This window comes from Aedes albopictus, chromosome 1, assembly GCF_035046485.1.
Source record: "Aedes albopictus strain Foshan chromosome 1, AalbF5, whole genome shotgun sequence".
NCBI lineage: Eukaryota > Metazoa > Arthropoda > Insecta > Diptera > Culicidae > Aedes > Aedes albopictus.
Genome location: NC_085136.1, coordinates 18078419 through 18095879, shown reverse-complemented (window position 1 = coordinate 18095879; position 17461 = coordinate 18078419). Strand labels below are relative to the sequence as shown.

Genomic DNA, 17461 nt, shown 5'->3' with positions numbered 1-17461 from the left:
GAATTCCGGTGAATTCCTGAGAGGAATTCCGGTGAATTCCTGAGAGGAATTCCGGTGAATTCCTGAGAGGAATTCCATTGAATTCCTGAGAGGAATTCCGGTGAATTCCTGAGAGGAATTCCGATGAATTCCTGAGAGGAATTCCGGTGAATTCCTGAGAGGAATTCCGGTGAATTCCTGGGAGGAATTGCGGTAAATTCCTGGGAGGAATTGCGGTAAATTCCTGGGTGGAATTCCGGTGAATTCCTGAGAGGAATTCCGGTGAATTCCTGAGAGGAATTCCGGTGAATTCCTGAGAGGAATTCCGGTGAATTCCTGAGAGGAATTCCGGTGAATTCCTGAGAGGAATTCCGGTGAATTCCTGAGAGGAAATCCGGTGAATTCCTGGGAGGAATTCCGGTGAATTCCTGGGAGGAATTGCGGTAAATTCCTGGGTGGAATTCCGGTGAATTCCTGGGAGGAATTCCGGTGAATTCCTGGGAGGAATTCCGGTGCATTCCTGGGAGGAATTCCGGTGAATTCCTGGGTGGAATTCCGGTGAATTCCTGGGAGGAATTCCGGTGAATTCCTGGGAGGAATTCCGGTGAATTCCTGAGAGGAATTCCGGTGAATTCCTGAGAGGAATTCCGGTGAATTCCTGAGAGGAATTCCGGTGAATTCCTGGGAGGAATTCCGGTGAATTCCTTGGAGGAATTCCGGTGAATTCCTGGGAGGAATTCCGGTGAATTCCTGGGAGGAATTCCGGTGAATTCCTGGGAGGAATTCCGGTGAATTCCTGGGAGGAATTCCGGTGAATTCCTGGGAGGAATTCCGGTGCATTCCTGGGAGGAATTCCGGTGAATTCCTGGGTGGAATTCCGGTGAATTCCTGGGAGGAATTCCGGTGAATTCCTGGGAGGAATTCCGGTGAATTCCTGGGAGGAATTCCGGTGAATTCCTGGGTGGAATTCCGGTGAATTCCTGGGTGGAATTCCGGTGAATTCCTGGAAGGAATTCCGGTGAATTCCTGAGAGGAATTCAAGTGAATTCCTGACAGAAATTCCAGTGAATTTCTGAGATGAATTCCTGAGGGGAATTCCAGCGAATTCCTGAAAGGAATTTCAGTGAATTTCTCAGAGGAATTGCAGTGAATTCCTGAGAGGATTTCCAGTGAATTCATGAAAGGAATTCCAGTGTATGCCTGAGAGGAATTCCAGTGAGTTCTTGAGAGGAATTCTGGTGAATTCTTGGGAGCAATTTCGGTGCGATGAATTCTTGCGAGGATTTCCGGTGAATTCCTGGGGGTTCTGATAAATTCCTAGGAGGATTTCCGGTAAACTCCTGGGAGGGATTCTGGTGAATTTTTGAGAGAATGCGGAGAATTCCCGAGAGAAGTCTCGATGAATTCCTGAGAGGAACATTCCAGTAAATTCCGGAGAGGAAATCCGATGAACACCTGACATAAATTTCAGAGAATTTATGAGAGGCTTTCCGGGGAATTTCAGATGAATTCAGTGAATAACCATAGAATATTAGTGACAGCCTCAGAAGAGTTCCCGTATTTTTTAGAAGGAGCTCATGTTCATTTCTTGGACAAATTTCTATGAATATCCAGGAGTGAGTCAAGTAGATTTCCAGAAGGAGTTCCAGGGTAAAAGTGTCGAATTTCTTGGACCTTTTCGGATAAGTTAAAATTACTCAAGGATTAATATCTGATTCACTACGTTTTATTGTTGCATGATTTCTCATCGATTGATTGTATATGGATTAGTACAGTTTTTGGAATATGTCTTTTCTCTCGAAAAAAGGTTCTTTATAGTAGACTCGCTGTAATGTATGTAACTCGAAACAAGTGTGTTAGTAAACCATCCTTTATTTGTATAGTCCTGCTGCTGCTTTGCTTCATTCTTAACGATTTAACTTAAACCAATATCCGTCAAATTTACAATGTCGACTAAATCCTTACATTTCAAAGTCTCTGATCCGGGGTTTTCTACCAATTTCTTGGGACATCTCAAACTAAAATTAGAGTACTTTAGAGGGGGCCGTAAACTAACATTTCGATTAAAACAATAAATATTCCTTGGAAAGTGAACGTTTCCGCTTCGAAGGAGTTTTTGTTAAAAGAATCTTGCACTAGACTTTTGTTTGTTAGGGGAATACACATTATAGGGTTCATAAATTAGAGGCTTTCCCATTCGACTACTCGCATCCGGCTGATCCCATTCTCGGAGAGCGGGTGACCAGAAGAGGTAGATGAATGTGTTTGTTGTCTACATATGTGATTTGTGTGATGGCATCCATGTTTTTACAAATTCTAAGATAGAATCATCGACTTAACCGCTAGGTTCGCTTACTTAATATATTCCCAAAATTGATTTAAAACAACATTAGAACTGCAGAAGTAGTCTTCCATTTTTCTGTACACGATTTAACAAAACCGACTTTCTTATAGGGTAGATAATGCCCGCGCTGCTGCTGGAATTCCTAGAAAATCTTCCCGAGACTTTGTGTCCGGCGGAATGGGTTCCAGCTGCCGGAGGTGAAACTGCTGAGCCGGTTCTTGCCCAGTTTGGAGCGCGGTTTGCTGCCGCCACTCTTGGTGGTGGTGCCGGTTGGGCTGGGTGCTCCCGAGGACACCCCGGACGAGCTGCCGGACAGCGTTGAAATCGATCCCTTCGACAGGGTGGAGGCCATTGGCTGTTTGAGGGGGGAAAGAGAACTTGTAAAGTTATGCTCGACAGAAATTGGAGCTCATCATTACCTTAAGATAGTTACGATCCATCGGAGTGATGACCTTGAGGTCCAAACTGTTGGAGCAGTTCTTGATCAGCTTCAGCACCTGCTGGTTGGTGTACCACTTGACGTCGATTCCGCACAGTTCCACGATGAAATCTCCCTCCTTGATGCCACCGAGCTGGGTTGAAAACGAGAAAAGGGAGAAACGTAATTAGTCAGGAGTCTCCATTTTGATATTTAGAATTCATTCAGGTACCATCCTGTAGAAGTTCCTCAAAAACCCTCATGAAACCTCTGGAATCTTCTCTCAAATCACCGGAAACTCTCTGAGACATCCTGAAACCTCGTGGAGCCCGCCATTGATACGCCTTGAAACTCCTCTACCAAATGCCTCACCCTAACCTTCACCCAAATCCCCAGGAATTTCTCTTATACCACCGGGACTTCCCTTGAAACCCCCAGGAACCTTCGTAATCCAGAAACACAACCCCCGTTGTTTAAATTCCTTGGAACTCTCCTGAAACCCCTTGAAACGCCTTGCAGCCCCTCTAAACCCTTCATGAAACCTTCAGGACGTTCTCCAAAAACCCCGGATATCCCCTGAAACATCCTGAAATCCTCTGGAATTCACTCAAACACCTTGAAACCCCCCTAACACCTCCGTCAACTTACCTTGAACTCTCCTTAAGCCCCCTGAAACACTTCTGGATCCTCCAAGGCTTTCTCCTAAAATCCCCCGAACTCATTGAAATCTCCTAAAACATCTTGAAGTTCTTCTAAAACCCGCATGAAACCTCCGAAATCTCCGGATCTCCTGAAAGGATTCTCTGCAGAATTCGCAGAGGATTCTCTGCAAAATCCTGAAAAAAATCTCTGCAGAATCCTGAGAGGATTCTCTGCAGAATCCTGAAAGGATTCTCCGCAGAATCCTGAGAGGATTCTCTGCAGAATCCTGAAAAGATTTTCTGCAGAATCCTGCAGGGATTCTCTACAGAACCCTGAGAGGATTCTCTGCAGAATCCTGAGTGGATTCTCTGGAGAATCCTGAGAGGATTCTGTGCAGAATCCTGAGAGGATTCTCTGCAGAATCTTGAGAGGATTCTCTGCAGAATCTTGAGAGGATTCCCTGCAGAATCCTGAGAGGATTCTCTGCAGAATCCTCAGAGGATTCTCTGCAGAATCCTCAGAGGATTCTCTGCAGAATCCTCAGAGGATTCTCTGCAGAATCCTCAGAGGATTCTCTGCAGAATCCTCAGAGGATTCTCTGCAAAATCCTCAGAGGATTCTCTGCAGAATCCTGAAAGGATTCTCCGCAGAATCCTGAGAGGATTCTCTGCAGAATCCTGAGAGGATTCTTTGCAGAATCGTGAGAGGATTCTCTGCAGAATCCTGAGAGGATTCTCTGCAGAATCCTCAGAGGATTCTCTGCAGAATCCTCAGAGGATTCTCTGCAAAATCCTCAGAGGATTCTCTGCAGAATCCTGAAAGGATTCTCCGCAGAATCCTGAGAGGATTCTCTGCAGAATCCTCAGAGGATTCTCTGCAAAATCCTCAGAGGTTCTCTGCAGAATCCTGAAAGGATTCTCCGCAGAATCCTGAGAGGATTCTCTGCAGAATCCTGAAAGGATTTTCTGCAGAATCCTGAAAGGATTCTCCGCAGAATCCTGAGAGGATTCTTTGCAGAATCGTGAGAGGATTCTCTGCAGAATCCTGAGAGGATTCTCTGCAGAATCCTGCGAGGATTCTCTGCAGAATCCTGAAAGGATTCTCCGCAGAATCCTGAGAGGATTCTTTGCAGAATCGTGAGAGGATTCTCTGCAGAATCCTGAAAGGATTCTCCGCAGAATCCTGAGAGGATTCTCCGCAGAATCCTGAGAGAATTCTCTGCAGAATCCTGAGAGGATTCTCTGCAGAATCTTGAGAGGATTCTCTGCAGAATCCTGAGAGGATTCCTTGTAGAATCCTGAAAGGATTCTCTGCAGCATCCTGGGAGGATTCTCTGCAGAATCCTGAGAGGATTTTCTGCAGATTCATAAAAGGATTCTCCGCAGAATCCGGAGAAGATTCTCCGCAGAATCCTGAAAGGATTCTCTGCAGAATCCTGAGAGGATTCTCTGCAGAATCCTGAGAGGATTCTCTGCAGAATCCTGAGAGGATTCTCTGCAGAATCCTGAGAGGATTCTCTGCAGAATCCTGAGAGGATTCTCTGCAGAATCCTGAGAGGATTCTCTGCAGAATCCTGAGAGGATTCTCTGCAGAATCCTGAGAGGATTCTCTGCAGAATCCTGAGAGAATTCTCAGCAGAATCCTAAGAAGATTCCTTGCAGAATTCTGAGAGGATTCCTTGTAGAATCCTGAGAGGATTCTCCGCAGAATTCTGAGAGTATTCTCCGCAGAATATTGAGAGGATTCTCCGCAGAATCCTGAAAGGATTCTCCGCAGAATTCTAGGAGGATTCTCCGCAGAATCCTGGGAGGATTTGCTGCAGCATTCTGAGAGGATTCTCTGCAAAATTCTGAAAGGATTCTCTGCAGAATCCTGAGAGGATTCTCCGCAGCATTCTGAGAGGATTCTCCGCTGAATCCTGAAGGCATTCTCCACAGAATCCTGAGGGGATTCTCCGCAAAATCCTGAAAAGATTCTCCGCAGAATCCTGGGAGGATTCTCTGCAGAATCCTGAGCGGATTCTCTGCAGAATCCTGAGAGGATTATCTGCAGAGTCCTGAGAGAATTCTCAGCAGAATCCTAAGAAGATTCCTTGCAGAATCCTGAGAGGATTCTCTCCAAAATCCTGAGAGGATTCTCTGCAGAATCCTGAGAGCATTTTCAGCAGAATCCAACGAGGATTCCTTGCAGAATCCAACGAGGATTCTCTGCAGAATCCAGAAAAAATCTCCACAGAATCTTAAAAGAGTTCTCTGCAAAATCCTGAGAGGACTCTCTGCAGAATCCTGAGAGGATTATCTGCAGCATCCTGAGATCTCCTGATTGATCCTGATTTCTCTGCAAAGAAGATGCACTGCAGAATAATAAGGGATTCTCTGCAAACTCCTGAAAGGATTCTCCGCAGAATCCTGAGAGGATTCTCTGCAGAATCCTGAGAGGATTCTCTGCAGAATCCTGAGAGGATTCTCTGCAGAATCCTGAGAGGATTCTCCGCAGAATCCTGAGAGGATTCTCCGCAGAATCCTGGGAGGATTCTCTGCAGAACCCTGAGAGGATTCTCTGCAGAATCCTGAGAGGATTCTCTGCAGAATCCTGAGAGGATTCTCTGCAGAATCCTGAGAGGATTCTCCGCAGAATCCTGAGAGAATTCTCCGCAGAATCCTGGGAGGATTCTCTGCAGAATCCTGAGAGGATTCTCTGCAGAATCCTGAGAGGATTCTCTGCAGAATCCTGAGAGGATTCCTTGTAGAATCCTGAAAGGATTCTCTGCAGCATCCTGGGAGGAATCTCTGCAGAATCCTGAGAGGATTTTCTGCAGATTCATAAAAGGATTCTCCGCAGAATCCGGAGAAGATTCTCAGCAGAATCCTGAAAGGATTCTCTGCAGAATCCTGAGAGGATTCTCTGCAGAATCCTGAGAGGATTCTCTGCAGAATCCTGAGAGGATTCTCCGCAGAATCCTGAGAGGATTCTCCGCAGAATCCTGGGAGGATTCTCTGCAGAACCCTGAGAGGATTCTCCGCAGAATCCTGAGAGAATTCTCCGCAGAATCCTGGGAGGATTCTCTGCAGAATCCTGAGAGGATTCTCTGCAGAATCCTGAGAGGATTCTCTGCAGAATCCTGAGAGGATTCCTTGTAGAATCCTGAAAGGATTCTCTGCAGCATCCTGGGAGGAATCTCTGCAGAATCCTGAGAGGATTTTCTGCAGATTCATAAAAGGATTCTCCGCAGAATCCGGAGAAGATTCTCAGCAGAATCCTGAGAGGATTCTCTGCAGAATCCTGAGAGGATTCTCTGCAGAATCCTGAGAGGATTCTCTGCAGAATCCTGAGAGGATTCTCCGCAGAATCCTGAGAGAATTCTCCGCAGAATCCTGAGAGGATTCTCTGCAGAATCCTGAGAGGATTCCTTGTAGAATCCTGAAAGGATTCTCTGCAGCATCCTGGGAGGAATCTCTGCAGAATCCTGAGAGGATTTTCTGCAGATTCATAAAAGGATTCTCCGCAGAATCCGGAGAAGATTCCCAGCAGAATCCTGAAAGGATTCTCTGCAGAATCCTGAGAGGATTCTCTGCAGAATCCTGAGAGGATTCTCTGCAGAATCCTGAGAGGATTCTCTGCAGAATCCTGGGATGATTCTCTGCCGAATCCTGGGATGATTCTCTGCAGAATCCTAAGAGGATTCTCTGCAGCATCCTGAGAGGATTCTCTGCAGAATCCTGCGAGGATTCACTGCAGAATCCTGAGAGGATTTTCTGCAGATTCATAAAAGGATTCTCCGCAGAATCCTGAGAGGATTCTCTGCAGCATCCTGAGAGGATTCTCTGCAGCGTTCTGAGAGGATTCTCTGCAGCATCCTGAGAGGATTCTCTGCAGAATCCTGAGAGGATTCTCTGCAGAATCTTGAGAGGATTCTCCGCATAATCCTGAAAGGATTCTCCGCAGCATGCTGAGAGGATTCTCCGCAGAATCCTGAAAGGATTTTCTGCAGAATCCAGAAAGGATTCTCTGCAGAATCCTGAAAGACTGCAAAATCCTGAGAGGATTCTCTGCAGAATCCTGAGAGGATTCTCTTCAGAATCCTGAGAGGATTCTCCGCAGAATCCTGAGAGGATTCTCCGCAGAATCCTGAGAGGATTCTCCGCAGAATCCTGAGAGGATTCTCCGCAGAATCCTGAGAGGATTCTCTGCAGAATCCTGAGAGGATTCTCTGCAGAATCCTGAGAGCATTTTCTGCAGAATCCTGAAAGGATTCTCTGCAGAATCCTGAAAGACTGCAAAATCCTGAGAGGATTCTCTGCAGAATCCTGAGAGGATTCTCTGCAGAATCCTGAGAGGATTCTCTGCAGAATCCTCAGAGGATTCTCTGCAGAGTCCTGAGAGGATTCTCTGCAGAATCCTGAGAGAATCCTAAGAAGATTCCTTGCAGAATTCTGAGAGGATTCCTTGTAGAATCCTGAGAGGATTCTCCGCAGAATTCTGAGAGGATTCTCCGCTGAATCCTGAAGGGATTCTCCACAGAATCCTGAGGGGATTCTCCGCAAAATCCTGAAAGGATTCTCCGCAGAATCCTGGGAGGATTCTCTGCAGAATCCTGAGCGGATTCTCTGCAGAATCCTGAGAGGATTATCTGCAGAGTCCTGAGAGAATTCTCAGCAGAATCCTAAGAAGATTCCTTGCAGAATCCTGAGAGGATTCTCTCCAAAATCCTGAGAGGATTCTCTGCAGAATCCTGAGAGCATTTTCAGCAGAATCCAGAAAAAATCTCCACAGAATCTTAAAAGAGTTCTCTGCAAAATCCTGAGAGGACTCTCTGCAGAATCCTGAGAGGATTATCTGCAGCATCCTGAGATCTCCTGATTGATCTTGATTTCTCTGCAAAGAAGATGCACTGCAGAATAATAAGGGATTCTCTGCAAAATCCTGAAAGGATTCTCCGCAGAATCCTGAGAGGATTCTCTGCAGAATCCTGAGAGGATTCTCTGCAGAATCCTGAGAGGATTCTTTGCAGAATCCTGAGAGGATTCTCTGCAGAATCCTGAGAGGATTCTCCGCAGAATCCTGAGAGGATTCTCCGCAGAATCCTGGGAGGATTCTCTGCAGAACCCTGAGAGGATTCTCTGCAGAATCCTGAGAGGATTCTCTGCAGAATCCTGAGAGGATTCTCTGCAGAATCCTGAGAGGATTCTCTGCAGAATCCTGAGAGGATTCTCTGCAGAATCCTGAGAGGATTCTCCGCAGAATCCTGAGAGGATTCTCCGCAGAATCCTGAGAGAATTCTCTGCAGAATCCTGGGAGGATTCTCTGCAGAATCCTGAGAGGATTCTCTGCAGAATCCTGAGAGGATTCTCTGCAGAATCCTGAGAGGATTCCTTGTAGAATCCTGAAAGGATTCTCTGCAGCATCCTGGGAGGATTCTCTGCAGAATCCTGAGAGGATTTTCTGCAGATTCATAAAAGGATTCTCCGCAGAATCCGGAGAAGATTCTCAGCAGAATCCTGAAAGGATTCTCTGCAGAATCCTGAGAGGATTCTCTGCAGAATCCTGAGAGGATTCTCTGCAGAATCCTGAGAGGATTCTCTGCAGAATCCTGAGAGGATTCTCTGCAGAATCCTGGGATGATTCTCTGCCGAATCCTGGGATGATTCTCTGCAGAATCCTAAGAGGATTCTCTGCAGCATCCTGAGAGGATTCTCTGCAGAATCCTGCGAGGATTCACTGCAGAATCCTGAGAGGATTTTCTGCAGATTCATAAAAGGATTCTCCGCAGAATCCTGAGAGGATTCTCTGCAGCATCCTGAGAGGATTCTCTGCAGCGTTCTGAGAGGATTCTCTGCAGCATCCTGAGAGGATTCTCTGCAGAATCCTGAGAGGATTCTCTGCAGAATCTTGAGAGGATTCTCTGCATAATCCTGAAAGGATTCTCCGCAGCATGCTGAGAGGATTCTCCGCAGAATCCTGAAAGGATTTTCTGCAGAATCCAGAAAGGATTCTCTGCAGAATCCTGAAAGACTGCAAAATCCTGAGAGGATTCTCTGCAGAATCCTGAGAGGATTCTCTTCAGAATCCTGAGAGGATTCTCCGCAGAATCCTGAGAGGATTCTCCGCAGAATCCTGAGAGGATTCTCCGCAGAATCCTGAGAGGATTCTCCGCAGAATCCTGAGAGGATTCTCCGCAGAATCCTGAGAGGATTCTCTGCAGAGTCCTGAGAGAATTCTCTGCAGAGTCCTGAGAGAATTCTCTGCAGAGTCCTGAGAGAATTCTCAGCAGAATCCTAAGAAGATTCCTTGCAGAATTCTGAGAGGATTCCTTGTAGAATCCTGAGAGGATTCTCCGCAGAATCCTGAGAGGATTCTCTGCAGAATCCTGAGAGCATTTTCTGCAGAATCCTGAAAGGATTCTCTGCAGAATCCTGAAAGACTGCAAAATCCTGAGAGGATTCTCTGCAAAATCCTGAGAGGATTCTCTTCAGAATCCTGAGAGGATTCTCTGCAGAGTCCTGAGAGGATTCTCTGCAGAATCCTGAGAGGATTCTCTGCAGAATCCTGAGAGGATTCTCTGCAGAATCCTGAGAGGATTCTCTGCAGAATCCTGAGAGAATTCTCAGCAGAATCCTAAGAAGATTCCTTGCAGAATTCTGAGAGGATTCCTTGTAGAATCCTGAGAGGATTCTCCGCAGAATTCTGAGAGTATTCTCCGCAGAATATTGAGAGGATTCTCCGCAGAATCCTGAAAGGATTCTCCGCAGAATTCTAGGAGGATTCTCCGCAGAATCCTGGGAGGATTTGCTGCAGCATTCTGAGAGGATTCTCTGCAAAATTCTGAAAGGATTCTCTGCAGAATCCTGAGAGGATTCTCCGCAGCATTCTGAGAGGATTCTCCGCTGAATCCTGAAGGCATTCTCCACAGAATCCTGAGGGGATTCTCCGCAAAATCCTGAAAAGATTCTCCGCAGAATCCTGGGAGGATTCTCTGCAGAATCCTGAGCGGATTCTCTGCAGAATCCTGAGAGGATTATCTGCAGAGTCCTGAGAGAATTCTCAGCAGAATCCTAAGAAGATTCCTTGCAGAATCCTGAGAGGATTCTCTCCAAAATCCTGAGAGGATTCTCTGCAGAATCCTGAGAGCATTTTCAGCAGAATCCAACGAGGATTCCTTGCAGAATCCAACGAGGATTCTCTGCAGAATCCAGAAAAAATCTCCACAGAATCTTAAAAGAGTTCTCTGCAAAATCCTGAGAGGACTCTCTGCAGAATCCTGTGAGGATTATCTGCAGCATCCTGAGATCTCCTGATTGATCCTGATTTCTCTGCAAAGAAGATGCACTGCAGAATAATAAGGGATTCTCTGCAAAATCCTGAAAGGATTCTCCGCAGAATCCTGAGAGGATTCTCTGCAGAATCCTGAGAGGATTCTCTGCAGAATCCTGAGAGGATTCTTTGCAGAATCCTGAGAGGATTCTCTGCAGAATCCTGAGAGGATTCTCCGCAGAATCCTGAGAGGATTCTCCGCAGAATCCTGGGAGGATTCTCTGCAGAACCCTGAGAGGATTCTCTGCAGAATCCTGAGAGGATTCTCTGCAGAATCCTGAGAGGATTCTCCGCAGAATCCTGAGAGAATTCTCTGCAGAATCCTGGGAGGATTCTCTGCAGAATCCTGAGAGGATTCTCTGCAGAATCCTGAGAGGATTCTCTGCAGAATCCTGAGAGGATTCCTTGTAGAATCCTGAAAGGATTCTCTGCAGCATCCTGGGAGGATTCTCTGCAGAATCCTGAGAGGATTTTCTGCAGATTCATAAAAGGATTCTCCGCAGAATCCGGAGAAGATTCTCAGCAGAATCCTGAAAGGATTCTCTGCAGAATCCTGAGAGGATTCTCTGCAGAATCCTGAGAGGATTCTCTGCAGAATCCTGAGAGGATTCTCTGCAGAATCCTGAGAGGATTCTCTGCAGAATCCTGGGATGATTCTCTGCCGAATCCTGGGATGATTCTCTGCAGAATCCTAAGAGGATTCTCTGCAGCATCCTGAGAGGATTCTCTGCAGAATCCTGCGAGGATTCACTGCAGAATCCTGAGTGGATTTTCTGCAGATTCATAAAAGGATTCTCCGCAGAATCCTGAGAGGATTCTCTGCAGCGTTCTGAGAGGATTCTCTGCAGCATCCTGAGAGGATTCTCTGCAGAATCCTGAGAGAATTCTCTGCAGAATCTTGAGAGGATTCTCCGCATAATCCTGAAAGGATTCTCCGCAGCATGCTGAGAGGATTCTCCGCAGAATCCTGAAAGGATTTTCTGCAGAATCCAGAAAGGATTCTCTGCAGAATCCTGAAAGACTGCAAAATCCTGAGAGGATTCTCCGCAGAATCCTGAGAGGATTCTCCGCAGAATCCTGAGAGGATTCTCCGCAGAATCCTGAGAGGATTCTCTGCAGAATCCTGAGAGGATTCTCTGCAGAATCCTGAGAGCATTTTCTGCAGAATCCTGAAAGGATTCTCTGCAGAATCCTGAAAGACTGCAAAATCCTGAGAGGATTCTCTGCAGAATCCTGAGAGGATTCTCTTCAGAATCCTGAGAGGATTCTCTGCAGGGTCCTGAGAGGATTCTCTGCAGAATCCTGAGAGAATCCTAAGAAGATTCCTTGCAGAATTCTGAGAGGATTCCTTGTAGAATCCTGAGAGGATTCTCCGCAGAATTCTGAGAGGATTCTCCGCTGAATCCTGAAGGGATTCTCCACAGAATCCTGAGGGGATTCTCCGCAAAATCCTGAAAGGATTCTCCGCAGAATCCTGGGAGGATTCTCTGCAGAATCCTGAGCGGATTCTCTGCAGAATCCTGAGAGGATTCTCTGCAGAGTCCTGAGAGAATTCTCAGCAGAATCCTAAGAAGATTCCTTGCAGAATCCTGAGAGGATTCTCTCCAAAATCCTGAGAGGATTCTCTGCAGAATCCTGAGAGGATTCTCTGCAGAATCCTGAGAGGATTCTCTGCAGAGTCCTGAGAGAATTATCTGCAGAGTCCTGAGAGAATTATCAGCAGCATCCTAAGGGGATTCCTTGTAGAATCCTGAGAGGATTCTTTACACAATCCTGAGAGGATTCTCTGCAAAATCCTGAAAGGATTCTCTGCAGAATCCTGAGAGGATTCTCTGCAAAATCCTGAAAGGATTCTCTGCAGAATCCTGAGAGGATTCTCCGCAGAATCCTGAGAGGATTCTCTGCAGAATCCTGAGAGGATTCTCTGCAGAATCCTGAGGGATTCTCTGCAGAATCCTGAGGGATTCTCTGCAGAATCCTGAGAGGATTCTCTGCAGAATTCTGAGAGGATTCTCTGCAGAATCCTGAGAGGATTCTCTGCAGAATCCTGAGAGGATTCTCTGCCGAATCTTGAGAGGATTCTCTGCAGAATCTTGAGCGGATTCTCTGCAGAATCTTGAGAGGATTCTCTGCAGAATCCTGAGAGGATTCTCTGCAGAATCCTGAGAGGATTCTCCGCAGAATCCTGAGAGGATTCTCCGCAGAATCCTGAGAGGATTCTCCGCAGAATCCTGAGAGGATTCTCTGCAGAATCCTGAAAGGATTCTCTGCAGAATCCTGAAAGGATTCTCTGCAGAATCTTGAGAGGATTCTCTGCAGAATCCTGAGAGGATTCTCTGCAGAATCCTGAGAGGATTCTCTGCAGAATCCTGAGAGGATTCTCTGCAGAATCCTGAGAGGATTCTCTGCAGAATCCTGAAAGGATTCTCTGCAGAATCCTGAAAGGATTCTCCGCAAAATCCTAAGACGATTGTTGCGATTGCAGGAGGGGACTGACGACCGACTCTTCCAGCAGAATGAAAGACAGCATATCTGTCGATGATCAGCTACAAAGCTGTGTAAAAACATTTATTAGGTTTAACATAATTCACATTAAAAACACTACTTACAAATTCGGTGGGACATTTACAGAAAATAGTTGTTTCCGTAGTTCACACATCTCCTCCTTAGCAATGCTACTTTACGTCTGTTATTGTATATAGAAGTGTACATCTAGTATAGTATTATTTAGGGGTGTCTATTTAATATTGCGATGTAAGTTTAAATTTAAAATGCGCTGTTGTGCGCAACACTCCCCCTCGTAACACACACATTTTCAGAACGTGTTACTTATTTTTTTATAATTTAAACAATTGTTCGTAAACATAGCAACAAACAAAATTTTGAAAACACTAAGTTTATATCTTCATCATACGTATATCTTTTTGATCACCTCTATGTTACGATGCCATTGCGCTTGTGTATTCACGGTAAGCGGCAATAACACAGAATAACGAGAGTTGATCCACACCTATTGTTATTCGTTGACACTAGACTACAGAATGACTACTATTCGGCTGGAAGTAATGAACGTGCATTCAAAGCAATCGTATAGGTTTTGATGGCAGGAGAGCGATCGGAAGTTTGCGATTACGTTGACTTCATAGACAACACACGTTTTTCCCGCTCCCTGTCGAAATCCATCTCGACCGACGTAAATGCTTTGAGCAGTAACCTACACGTACGATGGGTACTAACGGTTGCTACTCGCGTTGTTCTTGATTTCCCTTGGTGAACAATAGACATTCTGGTGGATGATTCCCCTACGGTGTTTGGTGACTGTTCGAAGATATTTCTTCCAGATTGATTTCTGTGCATCTCGCGGTGAAGTTCAAATCTGGAACTCGTCTCTTCAGTTCGATCACTTGATGCCGTTGGGGAAGTCAATTCGTTGTTGGTTCAATACAACGAATTTCTTTGTAGTGTTGCGATTGCAGGAGGGGACTGACGACCGACTCTTCCAGCAGAATGAAAGACAGCATATCTGTCGATGATCAGCTACAAAGCTGTGTAAAAACATTTATTAGGTTTAACATAATTCACATTAAAAACACTACTTACAAATTCGGTGGGACATTTACAGAAAATAGTTGTTTCCGTAGTTCACACATCTCCTCCTTAGCAATGCTACTTTACGTCTGTTATTGTATATAGAAGTGTACATCTAGTATAGTATTATTTAGGTGTGTCTATTTAATATTGCGATGTAAGTTTAAATTTAAAATGCGCTGTTGTGCGCAACAACGATTCTCCACAGAATGTTACGAGGATTCTCCGCAGAATCCTAAGAGGATTCTCTACAGACTCCTGAGAGGATTCTCTGCAGAATCCTGAAAGGATTCTCTGCAGAATCCAGAAAGGATTCTCTGCAGAATCCTGAAAGGATTCTCTGCAAAGTCCTAAAGGATTCTCTGCAGAATCCTGAAAGGATTCTCTGCAGAATCCTGAAAGGATTCTCTGCAGAATCCTGGAAGGGTTCTTTGCAGAATCCTGAAAGGGTTGTCTGCAGAATCCTGAAAGGTTTCTCTGCAAAATCCTGAAAGGTTTCTCTGCAGAATCCTGAAAGGATTCTCTGCAGAATCCTGAAAGGATTCTATGCCGAATCTTGAAAGGATGCTGTGCAGAATCCTGAGAGGATTCTGTGAAGAATCCTGAGAGGATTCTGTGAAGAATCCTGAGAGGATTCTGTGAAGAATCCTGACAGGATTCTGTGCAGAATCCTGAGAGGGTTCTATGCAGAATCCTGAGAGGGTTCTCTGCAGAATCCTGAGAGGATTCTCTACAGAATCCTGAGAGAAATTTCCGCAGAATCCTGAGAGATTTCAAGAGCTTCACGATTCCCAACAGATTATGCAATGCTATTATTTATGGCGAAAACACAAAAAGTCATTCTTGTAGATTTGAAGGACTACATCATATGACAGTTTGAGCGACCCTGGATGTCCCAAAAGTTTATAATAATATCAAGGAGACTTCAGATTGGTCCAGTAAGCGCCGTTGATTATGCAGCGTTACTCAGTATAGCAGATATGGCAGCAGTTACTAGTGTAGATCTGAAGTTCTGACCTGGACTGGACCCTATAGTGTCTCTATGATATTTGAGATTTCAAGAGCTTTACCATTCCCAACAGATTATGCAATGCTATTATTTATGGCAAATACACATAAAGTTATTCTTGTAGACTTGAAGGATTCCATTATAGAACAGTTCGGACAACCCTCAATATCCCAAAGGTTTATAATAAACAAAAGTCGACTGCAGATTGCTCCAGTAACCACGTTTGAGTATGCATCGTTACTCAGCATAACAGATATGGCTGCTGTTACGAGTGTACACCTGAAATTCTGAACTCCAAGGTAATTTGGCTGACTTGGAATATCCCTTAGTATCTCTAAATGACATTGTAGATGTCAAAAGCTTCACGGATCCCGGTAGAATATGCAATGCTATTATTTATGGCGAAAACACATAAAACTATTTTTGTAGATTTGAAGGCCTTCATTCAAGGACAGTTTGGATCACCGGAAATCCTCCTAAGTCCGCTGAAACCATCTGAAACGCCTTGAAACTCCCACTGAGACCTCCGAAAACTTCTCTGAAACTCTCTAGACAGCCACTGAAACGTCTTGAATCCCCTCTGAAACTAGCACCTTCTCTTATATCCCACTTGAAGCCTCTGGTAACCCCCTGAAGTCCCTAAAATCAACTGTAACGCTTCAAAACCCCTGTTGAAAATTCCGTCAACTTCTTCTAAACTCTTCTTAAACGTCTTGAAATTCCTCTAAAATCTCGCTGAATCAAAAACCTTTGGAAGATCACTGATCGCACACACCACCAATTCCTAGTTCAGGGCATAGACTTAACCTCTATACACTACTTACATCCGCCAGCGAGTTGATGTCCACGGTTGAAATCATGACCGGCGCATCGCCCCGCACGTGGAACCCGAAGCTCTCGAAGCTATCGACGTTGCTACTGCCACCACTACTGCTGCTGTTGCTTCCATCACTGGACGGCATCTGCGTCAGCTTGTTCCTCGCCCGGAAGTCCCCCTCGGAGATGTTGCAAACGTCCTTGAAGCACACGTCACACGCCCTCACGTCGTTGTAGTAGTTGGTCTTGTTGCACTGGCACTTGCCCCGACCAACTCCACCATCGCTGCTTCCGTCGATACTGCTGGCCCCGGTACTGCTCCCGGTGCTTCCTCCGTTCTGGGCGCTGTTGTACCGACGCCGATCCAGCGTTCCCCCGCCGGTCATCATCATCGAGTTTCCCTTCTGCAGGCGGATACAGCGCGGAGCGGTCCAGTGGCGCCTCGCCGAAAAAATCGCGATCGGTCCCAGCTTCCGGAAGGGATCCTCGATCTTGTACGCCGTAAAATCCGGCCCTGTCAGGGAGATCGTGAACTTGGAGGTAGTGTTCAACGTCACGTCGATCATGTCGATGTCCTCGTCCAGGTAGCCGGCACCGTCCAGCTCCAGGTCCAGCATCTCCAGCTCTTCGGCAGTCTTTTCCACGGCGTAGTTGAGCACCTTGGTGAGGGCGATCTTGTTCTTGAGCTCGCGGCACATGCGCTGCAACCGTTGGGCTTCCTCGTGACTAGAGAGGGACTCGCGGAGGTGAGCCTTCTTCAGCATGGCCGGATTGAGGTCGCCCTCGAGGGACGTCTCGTCGAAGATGAACGTATCGAGCGACTGGGAGAAGGTTTGACTGCCCAGGTTCAGTGCACTGCCACCGAGGACCTTTTGTTTGGCCGATTTGGACGGGGTGCTCGTTTTGAACGTTTGCAGAGCGGGGTCGATCGATTTGGCCGTGTGGTAGTGGGCGAGGGCTGAAATTAGGGAAAATTTGTTAGTTAGTGAATTTGTTAGATATGAAGATCAGCGAAAAAGATAGAGATTCGACAGTTAAAAAGTTACGGCTCTTCAAATTGTCAGTGTCACTTGAGCCAGTAGATTGATTTGAATAAGAATGGGAGAATTTTGACAAAAGTTCGTTAGGTGGTTGAAAGGTGGAAGTAGTATTTCGACATACACCTTCCAGAAGAAATACTGGAAGAATTCCTGGAGGAAACCCTTGGAATTCATAGAGTGGAATCTTCGAAACAATCCCTGAAAAAAAGACAATTACACCGTTTTCGACCTTGCGGCCTCTACAGACTGAAAATTACTAACATTGGAAAACGGACAACGCACAATATATATAAAACCTAGTGGAGAATTTACCG

General features: G+C 45.8%; 1 protein-coding gene across 4 annotated transcripts in view; it reads right to left on the bottom strand.

Annotated features, from left to right (window-relative positions):
• Nucleotides 1-1683: 1683 nt before the first annotated feature.
• LOC109431170 (rhophilin-2) overlaps nt 1684-17461 on the bottom strand; it is a 280237-nt gene continuing 264459 nt past the window's right edge. For all 4 annotated transcript variants that reach the window (XM_062844120.1, XM_062844119.1, XM_062844123.1 and 1 more), the window contains 3 exons: nt 16116-17065; nt 2743-2895; nt 1684-2678 (listed from right to left, as the gene is read on the bottom strand). In XM_062844120.1, the coding sequence (XP_062700104.1) occupies nt 2466-2678; nt 2743-2895; nt 16116-17065 (1316 nt within the window). In that variant the 3' untranslated portion in view covers nt 1684-2465. The remainder of the gene's footprint in view (nt 2679-2742; nt 2896-16115; nt 17066-17461) is intronic.